We start from the raw sequence: 25287 nt of genomic DNA, 5'->3' as shown, positions 1-25287 counted from the left end.
AGTACACCAGTTTCAAAATGGCAACCAAACCACCTGCTCTAATTGAAAAATTATAATCAATATTAAAAATTCTGTTCATGCTTAGAGGACTCAAGTTATTTAGAAGTTGTCTCAGCCTTAAGTGGGATGTTGGTACTTAGATGTTCACATCAAAACTAGCTTTCATAAGCTGTTATTAAAATAACAATATGTTATTGAAATGTTACTAGTTTAAATACCAGAAAGGTAGAAACTGTATGAGATTTCATCACTAGCACAGAAAACTATAGTCTAACTGATGGAAACTGTCTTCTTCTTCCCTCAGAGTCCTCTATTGACGTGCCTTCAATAAAGCGCAGCCATGACCTCTCCGGATTCTGAGATGGCTGTCTTTGGGGAGGCAGCTCCCTACCTCCGAAAGTCAGAAAAGGAAAGAATTGAGGCCCAGAACAAGCCTTTTGATGCCAAGTCATCCGTCTTTGTGGCTCATCCTAAGGAATCCTTTGTAAAAGGGACAATCCAGAGCAGGGAATCAGGGAAGGTCACTGTCCAGACTGAAGCAGGAGAAGTGAGTGAAAAGCAACACTTGAGAACATCAAGTGATTAATTCCCATTCTAAGCACTTAGCTAACATATATCAGTCTTTCTTCCTTGGCAGACTCTGACCGTGAAGGAAGATCAGGTCTTCTCCATGAACCCTCCCAAGTATGATAAAGTCGAGGACATGGCCATGATGACCCACCTCCACGAACCCGCTGTGCTGTACAACCTCAAAGAGCGTTATGCAGCCTGGATGATCTACGTAAGTACCAGCAGCTGCCTTCCTTTGGGTAGCTGGAAGGCCTGGTGTGCCAGGCTGAGCAGAAGCCAATGTGCTGTCTCCCTTCCTTGCAGACTTACTCGGGTCTCTTCTGTGTCACTGTCAACCCCTACAAGTGGCTGCCGGTGTACAACCCGGAGGTGGTGTTGGCCTACCGAGGCAAAAAGCGCCAGGAGGCCCCTCCACACATCTTCTCCATCTCTGACAATGCCTATCAATTCATGTTAAATGGTGAGTACTTGATCTCCCTCCAAATTATATTGTAGTAAGAACTTCAGAAAAAAAAATATATTTTTTTCATGCAGATATATGTAAAATATTTCAACATATGGAGTCGTGTATGTATCATGTATGTAAGTTTAGTGAACTTGAATACCCATCTTTAAATGAGATCAATGGCACAGAGAGCATACTGGGAGTGTTGTGGAGGGAAGTCTAGATACTTAGTTTTGTAATTGCAGAGTAAAAAGTTTGATGGAAAGCAGAACAAGCAATGCTACAGGAGTGTTAGGGGTGTATCTGAACATAAAGTATAGAATCAAACATTACTAACATACTATCTATGTCAGGAAGTAAGAAAGTATCAGTATAAATTGAAGTTCCAAATCCAAATAAGTATACTATCAGTGCTTTTTACTGCCTTATAACCCCAAGTGATAATGGTGATTGCCAGAGATGAAGGCAGTATTAGGGCCTGTAGTAGTAAGAGGCAGAAGATACAACGGAAAATGGAAGATTGGTAGAATGATTGGCTAAGAAATGGCTTTTACTTCTTAAGTATAAGATCTTAGGCTTACAATGGGTAATTCTTTGGCTCAATGCACAGTAGGGCAGAAGGAAACAAAATGAACAGTAGGAATTATTTGAAAAAGAGCCAAAATAGCAGTAGTACCATGAGGCTCTATGAAAAAGTGGAACATTCAGATCTTGAATAAAGTAGAGAGTTCTAGTTTTTCCATGTTAGAAAACGATATAGTGGAACTGGAGAAGGTTAAATGAAGGACAAAAGAATGTTCAAAGACATTAAATAAATTAAATAAATTCTTTAAGAATAACAAGTAAGTAGATAAGGACACTGAAGATGGCAAAGAGAAAATGGAGGGTACATATGACAGAAATTTGTAAAATCAAGAGTTGTATAGAAAGTAGGATAAGGATTTACTCTTCTATTCTGCCTTGTAGTAAAGCAACTACAATGCATCAAAACAAACTATCAATAGAGATGTTTAAAAAAAGGCGAAGGGAATAAAAAATCACATAAAATATACTTAAGTTCTGGAAATTCTTTTTCAAAGAAAACATATGTCCTAAAGTTCTATGTTAATTAATAAAGTAAGGAGATGGATTCATGCAATGTCCATTTTAAACCATTACATAAAATTATACCAAACATGGCTCAAGAAATCCTTGAACTCAGGAGGTCCTTTGGTCTGATCTGGGAAGGATTTTGACTCCCCAGAAAGCTTCTATTCATTTTAATTTACATTTTTCAATCACTTTAATCATATTAACATTATATATATATATATATATGGTTTGGGTTTTTCTCATATACAGAAACATCATTCATGATTTGAACAGAATCGTCTTAAAAAGAAGCCAGCATTTTTTATCCCAAACCCATATCTCTATCAGTCCAAATCAGATATCATATTTTATTGGGGAGAACTTCAAAAAATCCTGAAAGTGCTAAATTGAAGTGCTAAGTGCTAAATTCCTGACCTTTTATCTGGGAATTGATTATCTAGTGTTCCTGCAACATAAGGAAGCTCCAGTTACGTTCTTTCATAGATTTTGATTTCATTTCAATTCAGGAGCACTGAGAAAATTCTCTGTCTTTTTGCAGACCGTGAGAATCAGTCCATCCTGATCACGTAAGTACACTTCTTGCTCAGTTCCCCACAGGGCTGCTCTATACCGGGGGACCTGCTGCCTGACCACACACTCTCTGCTTCACTGTTTCATTTGGCAGTGGAGAATCTGGTGCAGGGAAGACTGTGAACACAAAGCGTGTCATCCAGTACTTTGCAACAATTGCAGCTAGTGGGGAGAAGAAGAAAGAGGAGCCTGGCAAAATGCAGGTAAATTAACAGATACTGGCTTGAAACAATGCTTTTCTCTGTTCCTCATTTTTGAAAAGAAATAACTAGGAATTATTATTGTCCTTTAGGGAACGCTTGAGGATCAAATCATCAGCGCCAACCCACTGCTGGAGGCATTTGGAAATGCCAAGACTGTGAGGAATGACAACTCCTCACGCTTTGTGAGTTGTAGCTTTGGACAAAATCCCTCCCTCCCATTACAAGACAAGTGATGCATCTAGTGGTATTACACATTAAGATGTCAAAAGAATCCATCCAGGCTGAAGTGGTTCTTTTTCCCCTCAACAGGGCAAATTCATCAGAATCCACTTTGGGGCCACAGGCAAACTGGCTTCTGCTGACATTGAAACTTGTAAGTGACATCCTGGCATGATCACATCCCTTCCTAAATTCCTACCTCCATGTCCCGTCTCATTCCTAACTCTTTCTTCCTGCCTTGCCAGATCTGCTGGAGAAGTCCAGAGTCACTTTCCAGCTCAAGGCAGAAAGAAGCTACCACATTTTTTATCAGGTTACCTCCAACAAGAAGCCAGAGCTAATTGGTAGGAAGGATCATTATATCTTCTTGAGGAAGATTGCTGAGCAGCTGTTCCCTCTACTGTCTAGCCGAAAGAACTAAGCCTGTGTCCTTCCTCTTCCTGCTTTCAGACATGCTTCTCATTACCACCAACCCATATGACTACCACTTTGTGAGTCAAGGTGAGGTCACTGTACCCAGTATCGATGACCAGGAGGAGCTCATGGCTACAGATGTAAGTACTATAATGAAAATATTTTCAATTGTTAACTCTGCTAGGCAATAACTTTACTTCACTGGTTCTACTGCAGAGTGCCATTGACATCCTGGGCTTCACTCCTGATGAAAAGACTGCCATCTACAAGCTGACAGGGGCTGTCATGCACTATGGGAACTTGAAGTTCAAGCAGAAACAACGAGAGGAGCAGGCAGAGCCAGATGGCACAGAAGGTCCCTAGCAACTCTTCTCCTAATAAAAAAAATAAATAAATTTGGAAAGATACCTTTTTAGTCAGGAGAAAAGCCATAAATCAATGAAGTGAAAAGTAAGGAATGCTTATTTTAGTGTCCATGAAACTGTGAAGCTGATTCTCTGATCTCTGACCTATTTTATTGAATGACACTCCTTCCTTTTCCATGGGCTAGTTTCATGCATTTTTCCATTTTTCCATTTAGCATGCAGAGCTTTTTGGCAAGCCTTTTCAAAATTCATCTTTCCTGTGTTCGTAAAGAGGCTCTAGAATCAGCTCTGGAACACACATGCTTCTATTGGCACACAGACTGTGGCCTGTTCAAATATAAGTGCTTTCTTAGAGTTTGACTAAACTGCCAAGCTGTAATCTTCATGTACTTTTAAAGTTACAGTTATTTGAAGTGTATAAGTTTATTAGTTTATAGTTATTTTAGTTTATAAGCTTTGTGAAAATATTCAAGGATACATTTCTTACTGATAACTACTTTCAAAAGATACCATCAGCTTTCACAGCTTTCCTTCATGGGGTATATACTCCCTGTGATATTAGATGAAAAGATTTGCAGTTCAAGAATTTTAAACATTGGAGTCATTTCTGAGAGACTTCCCCATTTATAAAATTCCAGTCATCCTTAAATGATTTTTTTCACGCATCTCTTGTCTTTCAGTTGCTGACAAGGCTGCCTACCTGATGGGCCTGAACTCAGCTGACCTGCTCAAAGCCCTGTGCTTCCCCCGAGTCAAAGTTGGAAATGAATTTGTGACAAAAGGTCAAACTGTGGAGCAGGTAAAACAATTGGTTACTAGACACGTGGTTATAGCTCAGAACATCTCTTTATAGGTTAATCTTTTTAAAAAATTCTCTGTGCAGTAATATTTCCCCTTTGCTTTAGGTGCACAATGCTGTAGGTGCTCTAGCAAAGGCTGTCTATGAGAGGATGTTCTTGTGGATGGTTGTTCGCATCAACCAACAGCTGGATACAAAGCAACCCAGACAGTACTTCATTGGTGTCCTGGACATCGCTGGCTTTGAGATCTTTGATGTAAGGACCAAGAATTTCACAGCAGCTTCATAGTAGGGAAAATGTGTGTTAACAAAATTCTGAAAGATTTTTTTTAAAACAGTCAGAGACATAATACAGTTGTGTTCTTTCCTTTTGTAAAAATACTATGATCAAGAGGTCTCACAGTTAAAGAAATTTTCAACCTTTTTGAAGAATTAGATCTTAATTGGAAAGCAACTACTAACTCAGCATGCAAGAATATTAAGCTTAAAAAAAAAAAAAGGAAAGAAATCTGTGACAAAGTTACATGGGTCAAAGGTGAGGAAATTATTGAAAGAGATTAGGAAGTGCTTATGTAGTTATTGAAAGAACCACAAAACCTTCTGTACCAGAGGACGGAAACATCTACAGACACCAAGTCAAGAGCAGAAAAATATTTCAATAGCAAACTGAGACTGTCTTCATGATTGGTTGGAGTAGAGTCTACTAATAAATTTGTCTAATAGGAGAAATTGTTCTGAAAATGATTTACCGAAATATGCCTTAGAGTTAAGAAATTCCAAAGAGTTAAGGGATAATTATCATTGTTAAAGAATACATATTGTATTCATAAAAGAATGATAACAGAGAAAAAAATATGTTAATTATATATTAGAAGTCTCTTTTTATCTTCAGAATTCAAGTACAGTCTCATCGAAGGATTGTTGGGAGAACAGACAGGGAGGGGAACTTGTATTTGTCTGAAGAGACATAAGGTGAATTATAACTGCACAGGAAAAAGTCTTGTGATTGCTGCACCTTGAAAATGTTATATCTTTTTTTTGCATTTGGCAGTTCAACAGCTTTGAGCAGCTGTGCATCAACTTCACCAATGAGAAACTGCAGCAGTTTTTCAACCACCACATGTTTGTGCTGGAGCAGGAGGAGTACAAGAAGGAAGGGATTGAATGGACATTCATTGACTTTGGGATGGACCTGGCTGCCTGCATTGAGTTGATTGAGAAGGTATCCTTCCTGTACAGGTGTATTAATGCTAGAATTCTGTTGTTATTTAGGGATACATAAAGAAAAGACGTATGATAAATTAAAATATTACATTTCAGTTATAAAGCTGCTCCGTATTTTTGTAATCTGTAATGTTGCTTGCAAGGGTTAAAAGCACTTCCACAAGCAACAAAGAAACACCAGCTGTGAAAAACAATGAATTTAGCTAATTTTCTCTGACTTACTGTCATGAAATGTACAGAAACAGCCTTCTCTTTTGATTTGTTTGGCAGTTTTCTGTCCTAATTCCAGACTCTTTCTAACCAAGTGTTGTCTCCTTTCTAATCTTTTTCTCCCTCCTGCCTGTTGTAATGGCAGCCCATGGGCATCTTTTCCATCCTGGAAGAGGAGTGCATGTTCCCCAAGGCAACTGACACCTCTTTCAAGAACAAGCTCTATGACCAGCATCTGGGCAAGTCCAGCAATTTCCAGAAGCCCAAGCCTACCAAAGGCAAGACTGAGGCCCACTTCTCCCTGATACACTATGCTGGCACAGTGGACTACAACATCACTGGCTGGCTTGAGAAGAACAAGGACCCCCTGAACGAAACTGTCATTGGGTTATACCAGAAGTCTTCACTGAAAACATTGGCCTTACTGTTTGCCAACTATGGTGGACCAGATTCAGGTCAGCTCTGTGGAATTCTTTTCAACATGGGACAATTCTGAAGGGAAATAAAAACGGAAAAAATTGTTTAAAGCCTGTTTTCTATTATATAATTTATAATACTCAATGTCAATATTTTCATATAGTTTTCCTTTTCTTTCATTTTCAGAGTCTGGTGGCAAAAAAGGTGGCAAGAAGAAGGGTTCCTCTTTCCAGACTGTCTCAGCTCTTTTTCGTGTAAGTACACGTGTCCTCACTTTGTCTTTTCTTACTTGAAGAAAGAGAACTTAAAATGTGAAAAGTGAAGTTGTACCCTCTTGAAGTCCTACAGCTGAAGATCCACTTACTACTACAGATCCATTTATTTCCATTTAAATGATGGAGCGATTTTTTTTTTTTCCATGTGGAATAATTTTCTGTCATTAAGATAACAAAATGAAAACTCTTTCAAAATATTTGTCATGCAGATCTTCTTTCATACAGCTTTATTTGTAGGTTAATTATGAAGCTGTAACATAGCATCTTCTTCCAGCAATTGCACAAAATTCAGAGTGTTTTCCCAAATGGGGGTTTTAGACTTCTGAATATTTTCAGCGCTGCTACCATGCAACATTTGTGAATAATGGAACAGTTCTGAAAAACAGAGAGGGTAACTTTAAGTTTGGCAGAGGGTAACTTTAAGTTTATTGCATGTAAAAGCCTAACCAATATATTGATGCAGGAGAGCAGGCACAGGAGATTGTTCATTGTGTTCAGAGCAATGAGTCTTAGGGTATCAAATGAGGTATATCCCAGGTTTTGTAATAAATAAATTACGATGACAAAATAACAAAATTATATTTCCTTTTAGTAGCAATGCCCAATAGTCAAAGACTAGTGAAAGCTTTTGTGCATGAATATGGAAATTTTACAATCTATGATTAACTCCTTTCCATAGTTGAAATACAGGGAACTTCAGGGATGCAGATTTCTCATTTGTTGATTTAAACTTTACCTTGAAATCTCACAGGAGAATTTAAACAAGTTGATGACAAATCTACGTAGCACTCACCCCCATTTTGTACGCTGCATCATCCCAAATGAAACAAAAACACCTGGTAAGTGGATCCAACAGGGTGAAAACTTGAGCCACAGAAGCTCTTCTCCTGAGTAGCAAACAATGGGGTAATAACTAATGGTGGTGTTTGTTAGGTGCTATGGAACATGAACTGGTGCTACACCAGCTGCGGTGTAATGGTGTGCTGGAAGGGATCAGGATTTGCAGGAAAGGATTCCCCAGCAGAGTCCTGTATGCTGACTTCAAACAGAGGTAAGAGTAAAGGAGGAGCTGTTGACTCACTCAGTTGTAGAGAAGCCTTGCAGAGAGATCTTGACAGATTAGAATGCTGGACAATCAAGAACCATATGAAATTTAACAAATTCAAGTGCCAGATTCTGCACCTGGGAAGGGGAAACCCTGGATATACGTACATACTGGGGGACAAGAGGCTGTAGAGCAGTCCCACTGAAAGGCATCTGGTGGTTTTGGCCAATGGCAAGTTGAATATGGTTCAATAGTGTGCCCTGGCAGCCAAAAGGGCCAAATATATCCTGGGGTGCCTCAGGCACAGTGTTGCTAACCAGTCAAGGGAACTGATTGTCCCACTCTACTCTGTGCCAAGGCAGCCTCACCTCGACTACTGTGTGCAGTTTTATGCATCACTATATAAGAAGGATATAAAACTGTCCAAAGGAGAGCTACAAATGTGGTGAAGGGTTTAGAGGGGAAGACATATGAGGAGCGGCTGAGGTCCCTTGGTTTATTCAGCCTGGAGAAGAGGAGACTAAAGGGGGGACACCACTGCAGCCTGCAGCTTCCGTGCGAGGGGAGTGGAGGGGCAGGTGCTGATGTCTTCTCTCTGGTGACAGTAACTGCATGGAGCTGTGACAGGGGAAGGTCAGGCTGTGTGTTAGGAACAGGTTCTTCACATAGAGTGTCATCAGGCACTGGAACAGGCTCCCTAGGGAACTGGTCAGAGCACCAAGCCTGACAGAATTCAATAAATATATGGACAATGATGTCAGACATAGAGTTTGATTTTTAGGTAGTTCTGTGTGGAGCCAGGAGCTGGACTCAATGATCCTTATGGGTCCCTTCCAGCTTGGAGTATTCTTGTTTGATCTGGTCTGGTCTGCCTTGCTGCCCAATCTTTTCCTGTTCCACGCCTTCTATATCCTAAACTACTTTAAGTGCCATATTTAATACACCATTTAGTGCATACACTCTGTAATCAAATCTAACTATCACATTACAGTAGTGTACTACTGGAAAATGATGAGGTAACTAACAATAAGGTTTCCTTCACAAATCCACTTCAAAAATTGAACAAAAATACATGTTTCTACCCAGTGTGCACAGAATGCCTCTAAAATGTTTTTCAGAGGTCTGTTGCTGGAAATGAGATTACTTCAGTTATGTAGTCAGCTGTTGCTGGAAACTATCTGATGAGAGTAGTTACTGAGAATAGCCAGAGTATCCTAACATGCCTAAATATTACAATAAAGTACTGAGTGGAAATTTAAAAATGTTTCAGTATCAGTTCATGATGAGAAGTACCAGTATCAGTTCATGGGTAAGAATCAGGATTCCCTTAGACTCTGAGTTAACAGTATGGAAATGTCACTTACGCTGTCCTGAAAGGGGGGATTGTCCCTAATACTCAACTGGAGAGTCAGCTATTGCTGAGAAGTCTGTGGGATTTATTTGCAGTAGTGGTATTGGCATTAGTTTTTTCTTCATGTTCTGTTTTCTCCTACAGATACAGAGTGCTTAACATAAGTGCTATCCCAGAGGGACAGTTCATGGACAGCAAGAAGGCTTCAGAGAAGCTCCTTGGATCCATCGATGTGGACCACACTCAGTACAGATTTGGTCACACCAAGGTAGAAACAAGTCCTGCACTCAAAGACTATGTACCTCCGCTACCCATGACCTGAGACTGATGTGCTACAATGCTTCATTTTTTTTAAGGTGTTCTTCAAAGCTGGGCTAATAGGTCTTCTGGAGGAGATGAGAGATGAGAAGCTAGCAGAGATTATGACCAGGACGCAGGCCAGATCCAGGGGCTTCCTGATGAGAGTGGAGTATCGGAAAATGGTGGAGAGGAGGTAGACATTTATCATAAATGTGCCTTATTCACATGGTACTTCACCAAATGGGTGTTAAATTACAAATCTTGGGTATGTTATTAACATGGGGGATTTGATTACAGGGATGCCATCTTCTGCATCCAGTACAACGTTCGTGCATTCATGAATGTCAAGCACTGGCCCTGGATGAAGCTGTTCTTCAAAATCAAACCCTTGCTGAAGAGTGCAGAATCTGAGAAGGAGATGGCCAACATGAAACAAGAGTTTGAGAAAACCAAGGAAGAACTTGCAAAGTCTGAGGCAAAGAGGAAAGAACTGGAGGAGAAAATGGTGACCCTGTTGCAGGAAAAAAATGACCTTCAGCTCCAAGTGCAGGCAGTGAGTGTCACCATTTATTTGTCCCTGTTTTTTTTTCTTTTTTAATCTTCTTTTTGTTTGTTTGTTTGTCTGTTTGTTTGCTTTTCCAAGCAGAGACTTACAGGAAGCTGACTAAATTGCAATAGAAAAAAAGTCACACACTCAAAGTTACTCTAAAGTTGAGTAACTGTGAACACTGCCAGGGGCACAGCAAGTTCCCTGTCAGTCAGTGAGGATAAATGTAAGTGCCAAATGAGACTCAGCAGCCCTGATGTCCTGAGGAAAGAGCCAAGTAGCGCTAGCCAACAGGTTATATGCAGCAGACACCTTTGTGTGACCTGGAAGGGAAGCATCTCCATCTGTGTACTGTCAAAGCTCTGTGCCTACTTAACATTGTAAAGGCAACCTTGAGAAGGACCCAGTTGTCCTGAACACAGATACACTATAAGGCTAGATTACCTTCACACGCACAGATCCTTGGTGTTCAACTTCAGTCAGGAACAGGCAGTTTCTTAAATCCAAGCAAAACACTACTTTCTTCACTGTATTATTCCCACAAATCGAAAAACCTTGGCTACCCAAACATGATAACGATCATGGTGAGTCAATTATAAAATAGAGGCTATTGAATACTGAGTCTGTGAGGGAAAAAGGCTCCAAATCTACGGCCTTGCTGAGAGTTGTCACTGTTCTGTCATGCTGAAGCATGTATGACGTATTCTCATAACTACCACCTCTGTGAGCCATTTTAAAGAAAGAAAGAAAGAAAGAAAGAATGAAAGAATCAAACAAACAAACAAAGAAACAAACAAAAAAAGGAATTACCATTGATGTCAGATGGCAAGGCTTCCACATTTTAACATGTGCCTACTTACAGATACACAACAGAAATTTCAAAATGTTATAACCCACAAAAACCTCTGTCACCCCATCAGGAAGCAGACAGCTTGGCTGATGCCGAGGAAAGGTGTGACCAGCTCATCAAAACCAAAATCCAACTGGAAGCCAAAATTAAGGAGGTGACAGAACGGGCCGAGGATGAGGAAGAAATCAATGCTGAGCTGACAGCCAAGAAGAGGAAACTGGAGGATGAATGTTCAGAGCTGAAGAAAGATATTGATGACCTGGAGTTAACCTTGGCTAAAGTTGAGAAGGAAAAACATGCCACTGAAAACAAGGTACACACATGGAGAGTCACAGAAAGGAAGAAGGGATAGATACCTTCCATATTAGGCTGGTATCCCTAGAAAGGGGCTAGGTTTGGAAGATGACAAGAGCATCGCAGCTGGACAGCTGTGAAGCTCAAATAAAAAGCAAGCTCCTGGCTAAGCACTGCAAATGAAAATGCCACTACACAAGAAGTCAAGTCTTATACATGGTATTCTGGTGCTTGCTTACAACATGCAGGTGAAAAACCTCACAGAGGAGATGGCAGCCCTGGATGAGACCATTGCCAAGCTGACAAAAGAGAAGAAAGCCCTCCAAGAGGCCCACCAGCAGACACTGGATGACCTGCAGGTTGAGGAGGACAAGGTCAATACGCTGAGCAAAGCAAAAACCAAGCTGGAGCAGCAAGTGGATGATGTAAGCACAAATGCATATGGCAATTACAGGATGCTTGTGGAGATAAATAGGGCTGGCAGAGTACTGATGCTCTTTCTGTTTAGCTGGAAGGGTCCCTGGAGCAAGAGAAGAAACTGCGCATGGACCTTGAAAGGGCTAAGAGGAAACTTGAGGGAGACCTGAAGCTGGCCCAAGATACCATAATGGATTTGGAAAATGACAAGCAGCAGCTGGATGAGAAACTGAAAAAGTAAGTGTGGTTGTGAGACACCTGAGTGTGGGTCAGGTGCATTTATTAGGTAGTTTTATTCAGGTGTTAACACTGTGATTCTGTATGCTTTGTGCAAAGGAAAGACTTTGAAATCAGCCAGATCCAGAGCAAAATTGAGGATGAGCAAGCCCTGGGCATGCAATTGCAGAAGAAGATCAAGGAGCTGCAGGCAAGCCTCTGGTCCTTCCCTTCCGCCCTTCAGAAGGACATCAGTACAAGGAGGGCATGGGTGTGAAGGGTCTCGCATTTTCCCCAGGCCCGTATCGAGGAACTGGAGGAGGAAATTGAGGCAGAGCGAACCTCTCGGGCAAAAGCAGAGAAGCACCGTGCTGACCTCTCCAGGGAGCTGGAGGAGATCAGCGAGCGCCTGGAAGAAGCAGGAGGGGCTACAGCAGCTCAGGTTGAGATGAACAAGAAGCGTGAGGCAGAATTTCAGAAGATGCGCCGCGACCTCGAAGAGGCCACGCTGCAGCACGAAGCCACAGCTGCTGCCCTGCGGAAGAAGCACGCAGACAGCACAGCTGAGCTTGGGGAGCAGATCGACAACCTGCAACGAGTCAAGCAGAAGCTGGAGAAGGAGAAGAGTGAGCTGAAGATGGAGATAGATGACTTGGCCAGTAACATGGAGTCTGTCTCCAAAGCCAAGGTAAAGAATTGCAGTAGAATTCACAGGGCCAAGGTACAGCACATAGCCTGAATCTACTAGTCACACTCTCATATAAGAATCCTGCTGTGAGAATTAGACAGCGTGCAGGTGTTCATTTCCTCTCCTTCCTTGTTTTTGATACCTAGGCAAATCTGGAGAAGATGTGCCGCACTCTGGAAGACCAGCTGAGTGAGATCAAAACTAAGGAGGAGCAGAATCAGCGCATGATCAATGACCTCAATACTCAGAGAGCTCGTCTGCAGACAGAAACAGGTGAGACATCCCCAGTCCTGAGGTGCAATGGCAGAACCTGAAAATCAGGAGGATACACCGTGGTGCAAAGCAAGAATTGGGCTAACGTCTCAAAGCAACCCCAGATTACAGGGCTTTACAGTGTTCTCCAGGGCTAAGTATTGGGGACAGTTTTGTTTAACATTTTGATCAACAATCTTGGTTGAGGGGACTGAGTGCACGCTCAGTTATTTTGCAGACAACACCAAGCTGGACAGGAATGTTGATCTGCTTGAGGATAGGAAGGCTCTGCAGAGCGATCTGGGTAGGCAAGATCAATGGGCTGCAACCAGTTTTATGGTATTCAGCAAAGCTAAGTGCTGGGTGCTGCATTTGGGTCACAACAACCAAGTGCAGCAATATAGGCTTGGGAAAGAGTGTCTGGAAAGCTGCTCAGCAGAAAAGTATCTGGGGGTGCTTGTCCACAGCTGTCTTACCATGAGCCAGCAGTGTGCCCAGGTGGGCACCAATGTCATCCTGTCCTGTATCAGAAACAGTGTGGCCAGCTGGTCTAGGGAAGCGATTGTCCCTGTGTATTTGGCACTGGTGAGACCACACCTCAGATACTGTGTTCAGATTTGGGCCACTCACTGCAAAGAACATACTGAGTTCCTGGAATATGAAGAGCAAAGAAGCTGGTGAAGGGACTGGAAAGCAAGACATGCAAGACATGTGAGGAGCCGCTGAGGGAGCTGGGTTTGGTTAGTCTTGAGAAAGGGGGATGAAGGGAGACCTCACGGCTTTCTAGAACTGCCTGAAAGTTGGTTGTAGCAAGGTGGGTGCTGGTTTCTTTCCTCACGTGACAAGTGACAGGACATGAGGAAATAGCATCAAGTTGCATCAGGGGAGGTTTAGATTAGGTGTCAGGAGGAATTTCTCTGTGGAAGGAGTGGTTAGGCACTGGAACAGGCTGCCTAGGGAAGTAGCAGAGTCTCCATTCCTGGAGATATTTAAGAGATGAATGGATGTGATGCTCAGGAAAATGTTTAGTAGTGAACTTGGTAGTTCACTATAGTGTTACATCATGGTTGGACTTGATGATCTGATGGGTCTTTCTAAATGATTCTATGATTCTACCGTTAGTGTAACTTTATTTATTTATTTATTTTTCACTTGCCAGGTGAATATTCACGCCAGGTGGAAGAAAAGGATGCTTTGATTTCTCAGCTGTCTAGGGGCAAGCAGGGATTTACCCAACAGATTGAGGAACTGAAGAGACATCTAGAGGAAGAAATAAAGGTCTGGAAGTACCCTACTTCCTGCAAGCCACATCACCCAGAAATGCATGAGTTATACTCATCACAACACACAGGGAAGGAACCGTAGTGATTTTGATGCTAGAGGAAGTCATCCACAAGCCCTTAATGAGATTCTGATGCCCTCCAAGACAGCATGCACACACATCTGTAGGCACGTTTACAGAAACAAGGGATTAGTGTCCCCTGGCCACCTTTCACTAACACATCCTAATCCTCTAGCACACATTTATGAGGGATTCATCATCTCCCAGCTATACATTTTTCTCATCAGAGTTTACCCACCCTTTCCCTGGGGCAGTTCTCCTGTGCATGACAATTTCACTGTCAAGATGCATCTCAAGATGTGTATCCAGGTTACTAATCCCAGTGTCCCCACAGGCCAAGAACGCCTTGGCCCACGCCTTACAGTCTGCTCGCCATGACTGTGACTTGCTCCGGGAACAGTATGACGAGGAGCAGGAAGCCAAGGGAGAGCTGCAGCGTGCCCTGTCCAAAGCCAACAGCGAAGTGGCCCAGTGGAGAACCAAATATGAGACGGATGCTATTCAGCGCACGGAGGAGCTGGAGGAGGCCAAGTATGTGGGAAGTGGGATGTTGAATGGGTGGAGAAGACTGAGACTGCTAAGGGTATTTGGAAGGAGTCTTTGAGGATGGGTCAAGATAGGGATGGGATGAAGGCATCAATATACTCTCTTTGTGGTAGAGGGCAGAGAGGGAGAAAGATGAAAAGCGTGCTGTGGAAAAAGTTCAGACTGGAAGGACAAACTTGCCCTTAGGGTGTTAGAAGAGCTAAGACAGTCTGAATACTCAATTGGTGCTAGGGCAGAGACGCGATAGGCCCTTTAGGCTGCATGCTGCCTTGGACAGAATAAATACTGTGGACAGCTCAAGGAACTAAGTCCCCTAAGCAGGCAAGTGCCCTCTTGTGAATCTTATAAAATTGGCTACCCTTTACTCTCTAACCTGAAGCCGTGATCATCTCCTCCCAGAAAGAAGCTGGCACAGCGCCTGCAGGATGCAGAAGAACACGTTGAAGCTGTCAATGCCAAATGTGCTTCCCTGGAAAAGACAAAACAGAGGCTGCAGAACGAGGTGGAAGACCTGATGATTGACGTGGAGCGAACAAATGCTGCCTGCGCAGCTCTGGACAAGAAGCAGAAGAACTTTGACAAGGTATTCTGGCCCCTGGCCCTGTGCTTCCTGGGCAGAGCATCCCTTCACAATTGCCACATCCATACTCACACCCTGTTGATCTGCCCAGATCCTGGCAGAGTGGAAGCAGAAGTACGAGGAAACACAGGCTGAGCTGGAAGCTTCCCAGAAGGAGTCTCGCTCTCTCAGCACGGAGCTGTTTAAGATGAAGAATGCCTATGAGGAGTCCCTGGACCACCTGGAAACGCTGAAGCGTGAGAACAAGAACTTGCAGCGTAAGTCCGTGGCTTTCTGCTGCTGGCCGGGCTTTCCCCCAAGCTTGTCTACCCACCACTCCACACGGGTGTGTGCCTGCAGTGATGAGAAGAGACCTGTCACCCTGGTGTGTGAGGGCCCTTCCCTTTATGCCCTATGTCTGACCATGCCTTGTTTCACCCTTCCCTACAGAGGAGATTTCTGACCTCACGGAGCAGATTGCAGAGGGAGGAAAGGCGATCCACGAGCTGGAGAAAGTCAAGAAGCAGATTGAGCAGGAGAAATCTGAAATCCAAGCCTCCCTGGAGGAAGCTGAGGTACAAAGTGCTAATGAGTGGTGTCCAGACTGAAAGAATGGGAACAGAAATCTGCAGACGTGGCAAGAAAGCCAAACTGTATTTCATGTGGTATCGTATTAGAGATTACTTAGAAAGCAAGCCACAGTTTTATTCACTGTTCCTACTAACTTGTCCAGGCCTCCCTAGAACATGAAGAGGGGAAAATCCTGCGCCTCCAGCTGGAGCTCAACCAGGTCAAGTCTGAGATTGACAGGAAGATAGCAGAGAAAGATGAGGAAATCGACCAGCTGAAGAGAAATCACCTCAGAATTGTGGAGTCCATGCAAAGCACCCTGGATGCTGAGATCAGGAGCAGGAATGAAGCCCTGCGGCTGAAGAAGAAGATGGAGGGAGACCTGAATGAAATGGAGATCCAGCTGAGCCATGCCAACCGTGTGGCTGCAGAGGCACAAAAGAACCTGAGAAACACACAGGCAGTGCTAAAGGTATAAACCAAAGTATGTGCACGTAGGCATCTATCTTGCCTCATGTTACACCAACATCATAACTGTACAAATAATTTATTAAAAGAGCAGGGAATGTCTCTGATGTCTCTGTCCAACAGTGCTGCAGTGATCAGCCACCTCATAATCTCTCTTTCCCCTCTTACAGGATACTCAAATACACTTGGATGATGCTCTCAGGACGCAGGAAGACCTGAAAGAACAGGTGGCCATGGTGGAGCGCAGAGCAAACCTCTTACAGGCTGAAGTTGAGGAGCTGCGGGCAGCCCTGGAGCAGACGGAGCGGTCAAGGAAAGTGGCTGAGCAGGAGCTTCTGGATGCAAGCGAGCGCGTGCAGCTCCTCCATACCCAGGTCGGATACTTTGCTGGAAATGAATCCCGCCCACAGGAGATAACATAGAATGAGATTGCTATGTATCTTGCTTGTTGCTATGCATCTTACCGTGTACGTATTTGAAGAGCAAAGCTGTGACATGACCAGTCCAGCCAGGCACACGTCTGGTTTGCCGCTAGGGCTCTAAAGAGGACCTTTGAATTAAAGACTTGCATAAACATTACTCTCACTCTCAACTCTTGATGTGGAGGTGTTAGATCTGACAGTACAAATCCTATCCTTCTTGTTGCACAGAACACCAGCTTGATCAACACCAAGAAGAAGCTGGAAACAGACATCGTGCAAATTCAGGGTGAAATGGAGGAGACAATCCAGGAAGCCCGCAATGCTGAAGAGAAGGCCAAGAAGGCCATCACAGATGTGAGTTGGGGCACTCTGTCACTGAGGATGGTGGATGTATCCTCCCCCAAAATGTCTTCGGCCCCAACCTGGCTTTGCTGCTTTGCCTCTCCAGGCGGCCATGATGGCGGAAGAGCTGAAGAAGGAACAGGACACCAGTGCCCACCTAGAGAGAATGAAGAAGAACCTGGACGTGACGGTGAAAGACCTGCAGCACCGTCTGGATGAGGCTGAGCAGCTGGCTCTGAAGGGAGGCAAGAAGCAAATCCAGAAGCTGGAGGCCAGGGTGCGTAGGGATGGTATTTGTGGACAAGTGAGCATGTCATAAAGGGAGCCACCTGGAAAGCTCCAATGGGCTTCTCATTGCAGGTGCGGGAGCTGGAAGGGGAGGTAGATGCTGAGCAGAAGCGCAGTGCTGAAGCCGTGAAGGGTGTGCGCAAGTACGAGAGGAGGGTGAAGGAGCTAACCTACCAGGTAAGGCAGGAGGTGTCTTTGTGCTGACGCACCCTTCTCACAGAAAGCCAAAGCATTTTTCCGTGAACTCCAAGAGGACATGTTTTCTGGTGCTGTGGAGAAACCAACTCTCTCTCTTTCCTGCTTACCAACCACTCTAGTCTGAGGAAGACCGGAAGAACATTCTCAGGCTCCAGGATCTGGTGGACAAGCTGCAGATGAAGGTGAAATCCTACAAGAGACAAGCTGAGGAGGCTGTAAGTATTGCTTGGAGAGTGGCCATGAGCACCCTTCCATCGGGGCAGCACAGTCATTGAGATGAGCACGAATACAAGGAAAGAGGCATGAAAGTAACTCCAAAGACACAACAGTCTTGGCCATGTGGTTCATTCCCGTGTCAGCAGGCCTTGCCTTCTTCTGGCCATGCTGCACTCAGGGATGAACCAAGGGTTATTCTGCCGCCTGTTTGATTCAGGAAGTCAGACCAAAATTCCTGAGGGCCTCGTCCATTGACTGAGAAGCTCATGAATCTCTGACGCTGGTAACAGCACAGGGTTTCTGAGTCTTTCTCAACCTAATAAACCACAGGGAAAATTGGGCACCGAGTAGTGGGAGAATAAGCACACAAAATGAGAAGGCCACGTGACAGAATTGCTCCTCAAGAGTGACAGAGTACAGGTGCAGCTTGCAACAGAGGGGTCCTGAATAAGGGAGGATGATGAGCTCTTTGAGAGGGTTCTGGGTCAGCAGTGGTAGGTAGGAGACAGGAGGTCTGTGCTTTCTCCGCGTAATCACCAGAGCCCCTCAAGGCCCAGACGCATGAGGAGTGAAACCCCTGCCCCGGGCTCTTCACCACCAACTCCCTCTCCCCACACAGGAGGAGCTGTCCAATGTCAACCTCTCCAAATTCCGCAAGATCCAGCACGAGCTGGAGGAAGCCGAGGAGCGGGCCGACATTGCAGAGTCACAGGTCAACAAGCTCCGAGCAAAGAGCCGGGAGTTTCATGGCAAGAAGATAGAAGAGGAAGAGTGAGGATGTCGTGTGGCAGCAAAGTGGCCTGAGGGATGCACAAAATGTGAACCCTCTGTCACTTCTTCCATAACTGGGATTTGTAGCCCCCTGCATACATAAGGAATAAAGTCTGTAGATTACTTCACATACCCACCATGAGCATTAGTTCTCATCTGCTTCTCTTTTTACTGGTTAGGTCTCTATCATCATTTGTTTTTGGGCACAGCTTTGGTTATAGCCTCTGTATACCAACATCACGGTACAGCTTTCTGTCACCTAGTTCCCAATGGCTCATCCCTTCTATATCACTTAATGACTGGGTCAAGATTGCAAGTGGCAATTCAAAGGCAGAGAAATCGCAATAGTAGTTCCTGATAGTGACTTCTTCCAGTTCAGCCTGCTTATGTGATGACGTTGCCAGACAGACAAATGCTTATGCTATGAAAGGCCCTGACCGTCACAAATGGGTGCTGGCGCCTAAACCGCCTGTTGAGAATGGACCTGTGTGAATGCTACCTCTCAGGCCATGCCCAGGAATTCCTAAGGGAGGGCTAGCTCGAGGGCTATCCCCGATCAGGCTCCTAGTTGAGGCAGCCTTGTTATACAAGAAAGAAATCCACCCATCAGTCTGTGTGTGTGAGGACCGTGTCTGCCAATGTATTGGTCTTTCTCCTCTGGAACTAATGATCAAAAAAGAGCTTTTTCTCTACTTTGGCAACAACTTCCAGTTCATAAGCACATACGTCACATGCTCAATCAGCTGAATTGACTGTCTTTTGCAGACTACATTCTGAGCAATATAAAATCAAATGGACTTTGGAAGATATCACAGTAACTTCCTGCAACAGATGCTCTCACACTGAAAGTACTCTTAGACTCATCAGCTCCTTTGACGTACCCATGTGAGAGATTCTGAGGAGTGTCTGACTCTTGAGTTGGTTGACTGTAACCATGTACTTGCTTAAACTTATGCTATAAATCTCAAGGCCTGCTACTTGTAATGCCACTCTCACCAGATTCAGATCCACGCCATGCACTGCTGCTCTGCTGACGAGACTCTGACGGAGAATCCCCAGAGTGTGGCAAATAAGAAGCATCTAAGGAAAACACCACCGACAGAGACTCTGACGATGCTCAAAGCTTTGGAATAGGAGCCTATAGAGGTAAAGCCCAAGTTTAGCTAATGTGCAAGGCAGCCAGCAGTGCAGGGTCATAGGATGGCTCTGTTCCAAGACCCTCCAGGCATTCTGCAAGATAATGGCCAACTGGAGGCATTTCTCGGGGAGCTGAAGAGCCTGATCTGGGCGGCAGGCGACATACACCTGTGCTGCTTGGCAAAGCAGTGATAAAAGTGCAGTGGCCTTTGCACCTTGAACTGGAAAGGATACAGGATACATTTTCCCCTATTCGACCTGCTTGGAGCTCAAAGAGTGTCGCCATCACTCTCGGGTTAAACTCATGCCTTCCCAAATACAACCCACATGGATATAAAGATCAGTTCCTAGCAGACTTTAGTAGCATGAGCAGGGAATGTCAACAGGACAGGGTGTGCAAGCACCGTTAGATCCTCTAGCTGCTAGTCTCCCCCACTGGGCACCAGCACCCTAGCACCCTTGTGGCTGGCTGCCTGGTGGGAAGTCACCATCACTGTTTCCTGCTGGAGCTGGACTGCTTTACACAGATGATTTACCATTCAAGTGGGCAGGGGCTTGTACCCATCCTCATGGACCAGAGATGGATCACATGCAATAAGCTAAAGAAGCCTGCCCAAGTCAACTCTACTGTCTCGACATGAGCCAGCAGTGCGCGCCCGCAGCCCAGAAGCATGCTGTGCGCATCAACAGAGGAGTGGGCAGCAGGTTGAGGGAGGGAATTGTCCTCCTCTACTCTGCCCTTGTGAGGCCCCACTTGGAGTACCGTGTCCAGGTCTGGGGCCCCCAGCACAAGAAGGCTGTTAATCTGTTAGAACAGGTCCAGAGGAGGGCCACGAAGATGATCAAGGGGCTGGAGCACCTCTCCTATGAAGAAAGGCAGAGAGAGATGGGGCTGTTCAGCCTGAAGAAGAGAAGGCTCTGGGGTGACCTCGTTGAGGCTTTTCAGTACTTAAAGGGGACTTATGAAAAAGATGGAGAGTGACTCTGCTCAAGTCAGACAATGACAGAATAAGGGAGAATGGTTTTAAACTAAAAGAGGGGGGATTTAGATTAGAGGTTAGGAAGAAATTCTTTGCTCAGAGGGTGGTGAGGCACTGGAACAGGTTTCCCAGAGAGCTTGTGGATGCCCCATTGCTGGAGGTGTTTGAGACCAGGTTGGATGAGCAACCTGATTTGGTGGACAGCGTCACTGCCTATGGCAGGGGGGTTGGAACTAGGTGACCTTTGAGGTCCCTTCCAACCTGAGACATTCTATGATTCTATGGTTCTAAAAAGAGCTGTGTAAAACATCTTTGAAAAATATCTGGCCCCAGCATAAGTATACTCTGCAGTGTACCTGTACCGCAGTCCTTTCTGGCACTTGACAGATGCTCTCTAGAATCCCATAGATGCTTTAAGCACTGAAGTTAAAGGTGTCGATATTGCACCCTTCCTTAGCAGTCCAGCAGTCAGACAGAAAAATCAAGCCTGTATACAGCCACAGTGGGAGAACCTTTCTGATCACCTCCCTTTTTCAGGACTAGGTTGCCTCCTCTTTTTTTTTTTCTTACTAATTAATTTATGACCTGCCTCCACCCCTCCTCTTACCACAGAGGCTTCTTCCCCTCCTCACCTGCTCTGTAACAGGAGCCTTCCAGTTGCTTTGATGGGTTATGGAAAGAAAGGCTATTCAGAAAGTCACCTTCTCAGCCAGGACCTACTGCCCAACTGCGATTGCTTCCAGTGACATTAGCTGAGAACAAAAGAGGCGTCTGAGTAAGTGTGTAGCTTGGATGCTCATTCAAGTGCAGCCCATCTTCAAATGACAGGTCTGTCCTACCAGCCTCTCTGCTTACCTGTCTGGTTAGGCAATCTGTTCCTTCTCCACTGAGATGCTTGGTGGTTTTCAGGCGGCAGGAAGCCATGGTAGGAAGGTCATTGCTGGAAAGAGAAGACACAAACAATACAAAGAGCTGCAAATCAAACTCCCTAAAGGAAAGATGCATTCACTTCCCTTTTGCCTTCCTGCAGCAAAGACCTGCAGAAATTGGTCTCTGGGTGGAGGAGCAGGATTAAGAGATGGCAAAAGGCCATCCCAGTCTCTTCAGGGCTAGCGTGATACAGCTTCTGCCTTAACCAAATAACCCACAAATGGAGTAGACATTAACCTACATGGCATAGAGATGTTATGCTAGGAGTGGAGAAAACACTCCTTCTATTTAATTTAACGCGACTCAATGCCCATCAGCAGAACAAACAGACATCTTAATGAGAAACGTGACCATAGCAAACGCAGGCTCCAACGCTCAGCCATGTCTTAGCAGAGGGACAGCAAAGAGGACTTTTCCTCCAAAGGATTAGAGTGCCAGCATTTCTGTTCAGCTATGTCTAGCATTTCTGAGAGTTCTCCTTTTACACAGAGGGCAGCAGAAACATTGCTGAACACATGGGCATTCCCTGTCACATGGCCCATTGGGTCCGGTGACATCTCTCTCAGCACGCCTAATGAAATAATTGCAGCATAACTGACAACACCATTTGAAAGCTGCACTTCTTGCCACGGATGTTTTCAAACACCTCTTGTCTCTGCTAATACTGGAAATGCTTTTGCTTCATCGCTAAGAACCTTGGCTTATTGATAAGCAAACACAATCCCAACCCATTATGTGAATGGAAGTTTATAATGGCTTTATTTTTTCACATATGAAGTGTTGTATAACCCCACCCATGAAAGACACCATTCCATTAGCCCTGTGGCAGAAAATTCACTGTGTGAAATAAATCACAGATGAAGGAAGGAAGGAAGGAAGGAAGGAAGGGAGGGAGGGAGGGAGGGAGGGAGGGAGGGAGGGAGGAAGGAAGGAAGGAAGGAAGGAAGGAAGGAAGGAAGGAAGGAAGGAAGGGAGGGAGGGAGGGAGGGAGGGAGAGAGGGAGGAAGGAAGGAAGGAAGGAAGGAAGGAAGGAAGGAAGGAAGGAAGGAAGGAAGGAAGGAAGGAAGGAAGGAAGGGAGGGAGGGAGGGAGGGAGGGAGGGAGGGAGGGAGGAAGGAAGGGAGGGAGGGAGGGAGGGAGGAAGGAAGGGAGGAAGGAAGGAAGGAAGGAAGGAAGGAAGGAAGGAAGGAAGGAAGGAAGGAAGGAAGGAAGGAAGGAAGGAAGGAAGGAAGGAAGGAAGGAAGGAAGGAAGGAAGGAAGGAAGGAAGGAAGGAAGGAAGGAAGGATATGTGGATGCTTTGATGACACACTGACATCTTACCTCTGCTGTAGCTGCCACTTCAGCAACGAGCAGTCTCCATCAAGTCTGCTTTGCTACACGTTAGCCTGAGGCCACTCTTCCATGTCACAGTATCCACGGGCAATTCACAGGGCACACTGATCTCTACAGGCATGTTCTGCTAATCCCAGCAGCATGGCTGATAACAACACTAGCATGCTGCAAATCCAACAGGGATTGCTTTTTCCAGTCTACCAGGACCACAGACTCTATCCCTTGTTTCTGGGATTAGCAGAAGAGTAGTAGGCTCCACAGCATCCCACATAAGCATTTAAGAAACCACTGACAAAGAGTTTGACTCCATTCTGGCCTCTGCAGTTTCTGGGGGTGGCTGATTCTTTTATCTGAGACATGTTAAGGACTGAACTTAACAGGATGTGTAATAGATAAGTGAAACGATGGCTCCAGCAACATCTGGGGTTCCTAGCCCAGACTGGCTGGGAACAGGCACTGTGAGGCCCAGGACAGGTAAATGCTTTCTGCCAAGCCTCAAAAGGTCAAGCCGAGACCTTGTATGAAGCAGGACTGAGGTCTAAAAGAATGTTGGCTGGCTGGTATGAATCAGTATCCCTCCTGCAGCGCGCAGGACCAAGAGACACCTTCCTGGTCACCGACAGTCACAGGTTTCACTGTCAAAAGGGAGCACTGCATGACAAAAGAAATCAGTGGGCAGGCTGGAAACATGTTTGAATTATGCTTTGTAGTTTGCTGTTCTTGGGGACATGTCCAGCAAAGCGACCAGCGTGCCAGAGTGGGAAGGAAATGTTACTCTTGTGTGCGGGTTTGTTGGCTTCTTTCAACCACACCCGTTCAGTAGCACAGACCTCTTCCTCTCTGGTTGCTCCATGGGTCTTGCCACAGTCAGGAGACTTTGAAGAAGCGACTCAGTCATCAGTGCTGAAGAGATTAATTGGAGCAGCTAGCTAGAGCTGCCAGCAGGGCATAAGCAGCCGTGGGACGTGGATGTAAAGAAGGAAGGCCTAGCTGGAGAGGTTGGTGGAGGGAAGAGTAAATAGCTGGAGGAGCTCCTGGGAAAGGAGCAGCTAATGAGAATGGCCAGGTTAGCAGGAGCAACTAGCTGCTGTCAGTTTAGGCCATGCTGCCCAGTGTGGCTCAAGACAGCTGTGCAACCTCCATGAGCTGTGGCAAGATGTTCTACGGGAGGAGGAAGAGACAGATAAAACTTCAGGGAAGAAGAGGACTTTACATTATCACCTGGCACTTCAGGATGGCTTAGGAAAGGTGGAATGGTTTATTGTACCATGTCGCCACGAATACATATCCTCAAAATGTTTGTGAAGTCCATTGTTCAACTGCTTCATTATGGCCGCATGGTTAAAGGAATCTAATGACAGTAACAAAGGTACCTGATGCTATAGTGAAGCATTAAGCACAGACTGTGTGGTGGTGACCTTGATGCTGTGCTCCTTCAGAGACTTAGAGGAGGGCTCACCAACAGCTTCTTTTCTCTACTGGAGTTCACCAGCTGCTAAGGTTAAATCTTACATCAAACATCTTGACTCCCAAGAAGATGCCTTCTTGAACTTCCCTTGTTGATTCCCACATGGTCCATCTGGGTTGACTTTGCTTGCTTCTCTCTGGGCAGAAAAGACGACCAACGGGTCTGAAGAGGGGCCAGGCCAGTGACTTGCAGCCATGCATCTTCTCCTGTCATTGCAACTAGCTAGGAGGTGCTGCTCAGATTGGTCCAGGGTAGAAGGAGCAGAGGACCTAAGCAGGAGATAGCGGGTGTGGAATTTCCTTCTAACTAGACAGGTTACAAGGTTGATGCTGCTGCTCTAAAAAGCAGAGCTGAGAGTGCGGTTTGCATTGGGCCACAAACTCAACAGTCCTTGACAGTGCTCCATGCTTGTACTTCACTGGTGCTCACGAGTGTCTGTCTCAGTTCATGCTCACTGAAGACAAGGCAAGGAAACTCACATCATAAGGACTTGCAGAAAGTGAGGTAGAATCTATTTCCAGCGTGTGTGAATGCCCTCTCCTCTCTGGGGAATGTCAGCACTCCAACACAACGCCCACACAGTACTGCTGCGCAGGAATGCCTGTTTTCAGAGATTTCTCTCATTCTGTCTCTTCTGGTTGTGCTGTGCTTTGCTTCTAGTCCCAGTGGGCTCCAGGCTCTGTAGCAATGAAAACAGAAGTGACAGAAAGTCAGTGGCTGACAGGACCCTTTTGAACCGACAGAAAGGTAAGGAGGCGCATCTGGCACCACTTACCGCCTCAGTGGTGGGAGTAGCACTACTCGATGGAGAGGCTGTGTAGTTTTTGGCTAAGCTCACTACACAAAAGTATTTTCAGCATGAAGACTGAACCCCCTTATGCAACAGTCTGGAGAATTTTGCTTGGAGTATTTTTCATTCTAAGTCTGAATGAAAGTCAGCTCCTTACCTCTCCCC

General features: G+C 45.1%; 1 protein-coding gene and 1 long non-coding RNA gene across 2 annotated transcripts in view; one reads left to right on the top strand and one right to left on the bottom strand.

Moving 5' to 3' along the window:
• LOC125184268 (uncharacterized) overlaps positions 1 to 25287 on the bottom strand; it is a 213179-nt gene that overhangs the window by 119076 nt on the left and 68816 nt on the right. Inside the window, exons 5-7 of the long non-coding RNA XR_010825902.1 lie at positions 22853 to 25011; positions 21458 to 21542; positions 21235 to 21354 (exon numbers count right to left, since the gene is read on the bottom strand). This is a non-coding gene — a long non-coding RNA (uncharacterized lncRNA). The remainder of the gene's footprint in view (positions 1 to 21234; positions 21355 to 21457; positions 21543 to 22852; positions 25012 to 25287) is intronic.
• On the top strand, positions 305 to 18627 carry LOC106047197 (myosin heavy chain, skeletal muscle, adult-like). Its single transcript, XM_066980185.1, has 38 exons — positions 305 to 547; positions 638 to 781; positions 874 to 1030; positions 2646 to 2673; positions 2772 to 2880; positions 2970 to 3062; positions 3190 to 3253; positions 3345 to 3443; positions 3550 to 3653; positions 3730 to 3868; positions 4559 to 4677; positions 4784 to 4933; positions 5729 to 5899; positions 6257 to 6566; positions 6715 to 6782; positions 7555 to 7642; positions 7737 to 7854; positions 9344 to 9467; positions 9556 to 9692; positions 9797 to 10052; positions 10967 to 11209; positions 11439 to 11615; positions 11699 to 11844; positions 11944 to 12034; positions 12122 to 12511; positions 12658 to 12784; positions 13923 to 14041; positions 14440 to 14636; positions 15051 to 15234; positions 15323 to 15488; positions 15661 to 15785; positions 15944 to 16252; positions 16419 to 16622; positions 16899 to 17024; positions 17119 to 17289; positions 17373 to 17477; positions 17618 to 17713; positions 18334 to 18627. Exons 1-38 carry the CDS (start codon positions 341 to 343, stop codon positions 18487 to 18489), a joined length of 5817 nt encoding a protein of 1938 aa, XP_066836286.1. The 5' UTR covers positions 305 to 340; the 3' UTR covers positions 18490 to 18627.

Source organism: Anser cygnoides, chromosome 19 (genome assembly GCF_040182565.1).
Source record: "Anser cygnoides isolate HZ-2024a breed goose chromosome 19, Taihu_goose_T2T_genome, whole genome shotgun sequence".
NCBI lineage: Eukaryota > Metazoa > Chordata > Aves > Anseriformes > Anatidae > Anser > Anser cygnoides.
Note: the sequence above shows the minus strand (reverse complement) of the source record. Positions and strands in the feature narration are given on the sequence as shown.